This window comes from Postia placenta (assembly GCF_002117355.1).
Source record: "Postia placenta MAD-698-R-SB12 unplaced genomic scaffold POSPLAscaffold_201, whole genome shotgun sequence".
In the NCBI taxonomy this organism is placed as follows: Eukaryota; Fungi; Basidiomycota; class Agaricomycetes; order Polyporales; family Adustoporiaceae; genus Rhodonia; species Rhodonia placenta.
The window spans coordinates 1-2,947 of NW_020170032.1; the positions used below are offsets into that span (position 1 = coordinate 1).

The 2,947-nt window shown below is 59.3% G+C and overlaps 1 protein-coding gene across 1 annotated transcript; it reads left to right on the forward strand.

Annotated features, from left to right (window-relative positions):
* Positions 1–121: 121 nt before the first annotated feature.
* POSPLADRAFT_1162376 (hypothetical protein) lies at positions 122–1,992 on the forward strand (the record flags this gene model as incomplete). The annotated part of the gene is made up of 3 exons (XM_024487727.1): positions 122–180; positions 260–261; positions 290–1,992. Coding segments are annotated over 3 exons (1,764 nt in total), but the record flags the coding sequence as incomplete, so codon positions are not given.
* Between the last annotated feature and the right edge of the window lie 955 nt (positions 1,993–2,947).

Sequence of the window (2,947 nt, forward strand, 5' to 3'; positions counted from 1 at the left end):
GCCGGCGTTCCCAAAGCAACAAACACTCATCTTTCCCCTCCTATAGGTTGGGTGGTGCGCACCCCTACTATACACTACGATACGTAGATAGCGTACATACATCGCCACCACTCAGGGGACGAACTCTTCAGTACCTGCACTTCAGTGGGCGGTACTTGTCCTCACGGACGCGTGGCTTAGGTTCCTGCTGCATACTAGCCAAAAGCAGTACTGGGCCCCACGTGAACTGCGAACCCTAGTGTTACCTCGGGCGCCGTAGGTGTAAGCTAGCTAGCACGGCCTTTCGTAGCACGCGCACCTCCCCTTCCTCCCCCCATCAACGTGGCTGACGAATTCTTCGACTGCTCTCGACTTGAGCACGCCTTCGACACCCAGGATCAGGTCGACGTCTCTCGTGACGACCCAAAGAGCAGCGAAGACAGACCTCCTTTCTTCATCTGTGATCGGCAACCGTGCCCTAATCGCACTCCACGGTCCATCACTGTTGACGAAGGGCACTTCGTACCAATCCGACGAGTCCAACACCCTAGAGGCCCTGCACTCCGATACGCTGGCACCTCGAGGTCTACATCTCGCCACGTCACCCCCGTCCCATCCCGACCTGCCTCGCCAGGCACCCGCATCCCCCAACCTGTCGCCAGTACAGGTCAAGCGCGAGGAGATCCCCATCTCCCTCGAAGAACTGAGGAAGTCGCACAGCCTACAGCGACCCCTCAAGCGATCCCCCAGCCCTCCCTGGGGCCGCGGCTGGAAAGGCCTCCCAAGACCGAGCCCCGCGACACTCCGCCGCATTCTTGGGCCAGCTCGTCGTCAGCGGTCACCGCCTCGACTTCAGTCCCTGTCCTACGTCACCCCGCCTCCGGGCTTCCTCAACCGGCTTCACCGCCGTCGCCGCCGCGAGGCCGCTCGAGCACTCGTTCCCCGAGAAGTCCGCCCGGCGGACAGTCACAACAGTCGCCTTCGTCCGCGGGCAGTCCTTCGTCCCCCTCGTCGCCGATAATGTCCTCTCCCGCTGCCGTCCCTGACAAGGAGACGTTGAAGCTCCTCCTCCCGCTCCGCTACGATGGCAAAACCGTCATCGAGTGCAACCGATTCCTATCGCAGTTGCGCATCTACTGGCTGGTCAACACGTCGTTGACCACCATCGAGCTTAAGGTACAGGTCGCACTCAGCCTACTCGATGGAGATGCCCGCGCCTGGGCCACCCCCTATTTCGCCCAGCTCGTATCGGTGCAAATAGGAGTGCAAGGGGTCACGACCCCATTCGCAAACGAAGCGGCCTTTGCCGCTGCCTTCAGGGCCCGCTTCGGAAATCTCGACGACGAAGCAGCAGCACAAGTAGAGCTGGCGAAGCTCTGCGCGGACAAATCGGTCCGCGAAAAACGCACCGCCGCGGAGTTCTCCGCGCTGTTCAAGGGTCCGGCGGACCGCTCCGGGTATGGGGACCTGGAGCTACGCGACAGGTACCTGAGCGGCATCCCCTCCCGCGTCTACCGCAAGATCGAGCTCGAAACCTTCACCACGTGGCAAGCAGCTGAGAAGCGCGCCACCGAGGTCGAGCAGATCCTCGATATCAGCCGGGCCCGTAGGCCCGAGCTAAATAACTTCTTCTCGGCCCGAGGTCGAGGACGCGGTGGGGCACGTGGTGGTGCACCCTCGACGCACGCAGCTTCGGCCAGCATCAATGCGGCCGTCGGAAAAGGCAACTTCCCCGGCACATGCTTCGGCTGTGGGAAGCAAGGGTACCGACGATTTGAGTGCCCCAATTGTAAGGACAAGCCTTACACAAAACGCGCCGACGCGCGGGCTACGGTTGCCTCGGGTTCCACCCAGGCTGCGACAAGCGCCCCCGTCACGACAACACCCTCGGCAAGTATAAGTGCCGCTTCAGCGAAATCCGAGCAATCGGAGCTGGCGGACTTAATGGCACAGGTGAAGTCGATGCGCGAAGAGCTCGAGCATTATCGGGCAATGAAGGAGGAGGGTTTTTGATCCGGTCCGCGCTTCGTGCCGCACGCGTCGGGCCGCGAGTATCATGTAACAAGTACGATGTATTGTCTTCTGCAATGGTGTACGAGTTGGACCAGGGGTCCCAGCACTTTCACATTCCAGTAAGACTTCAAGGGAAAAGACGGCACAAGGACGTAATCGCCATGGTGGACAGCGGAGCCACCACGAAGTTCATCAACAAGCGATTCATTGAAGAAAATAAGGTGCAGACGCGGAAGCTAAAAGAGCCGATTCCGCTCTACAATATCGACGGCACCCTGAATAAAGATGGAAGCATCTCGGAAGTAGCAGTACTGCAGATGCACATAGGAGAACACGTCGAGAAGACGGTGTTTACGGTCACGGACATCGGTCCAGAGGATGTGATCGTCGGGTTGGATTGGCTACGCGAGCACAACCCCGAAATAGATTGGGAGAAGGGCTCCCTCAAATTGTCGCGATGCCCTGAAATGTGCGGTGCCAGGAGAACTGGCCGAATGGAGCAAGCAGCAACTGTGCGTGATACGGGGGTCAGGCCCACGGCGCGCAGGCGTTCGCCGAAGTCCAAACGGTCGGTGATAGGTGCCTGCCGGAGTCGGGTACTCCCGGACTTCGAACCCGAAGAAGATCCGGTGGAGGTAGAGTGGGATGAGGCCGATCTGATCGAAGCCTGGGAGCAAGGTGTCACGCTTCCCGGCGCTCCTCAGCTGTTCGTCGCAGCAGGACATACGTACTCCCAGCTGTTTGCTGAGGAGGAAATCAAAAAGAAGGTCGTTAAGACCGCCGAGGAGTCGGTGCCTAAACGGTACCATGAGTTCCTGAATGTCTTCTCCAAGGAAGCATCAGAACGGTTACCCGAAAGGAAGCCGTACGATCATGCGATCGAACTCGTGCCCGGCTACTCGACCTTCCATTCGAAGGTATACCCATTGTCGAACAACGAGCAGGAGGAATTGGA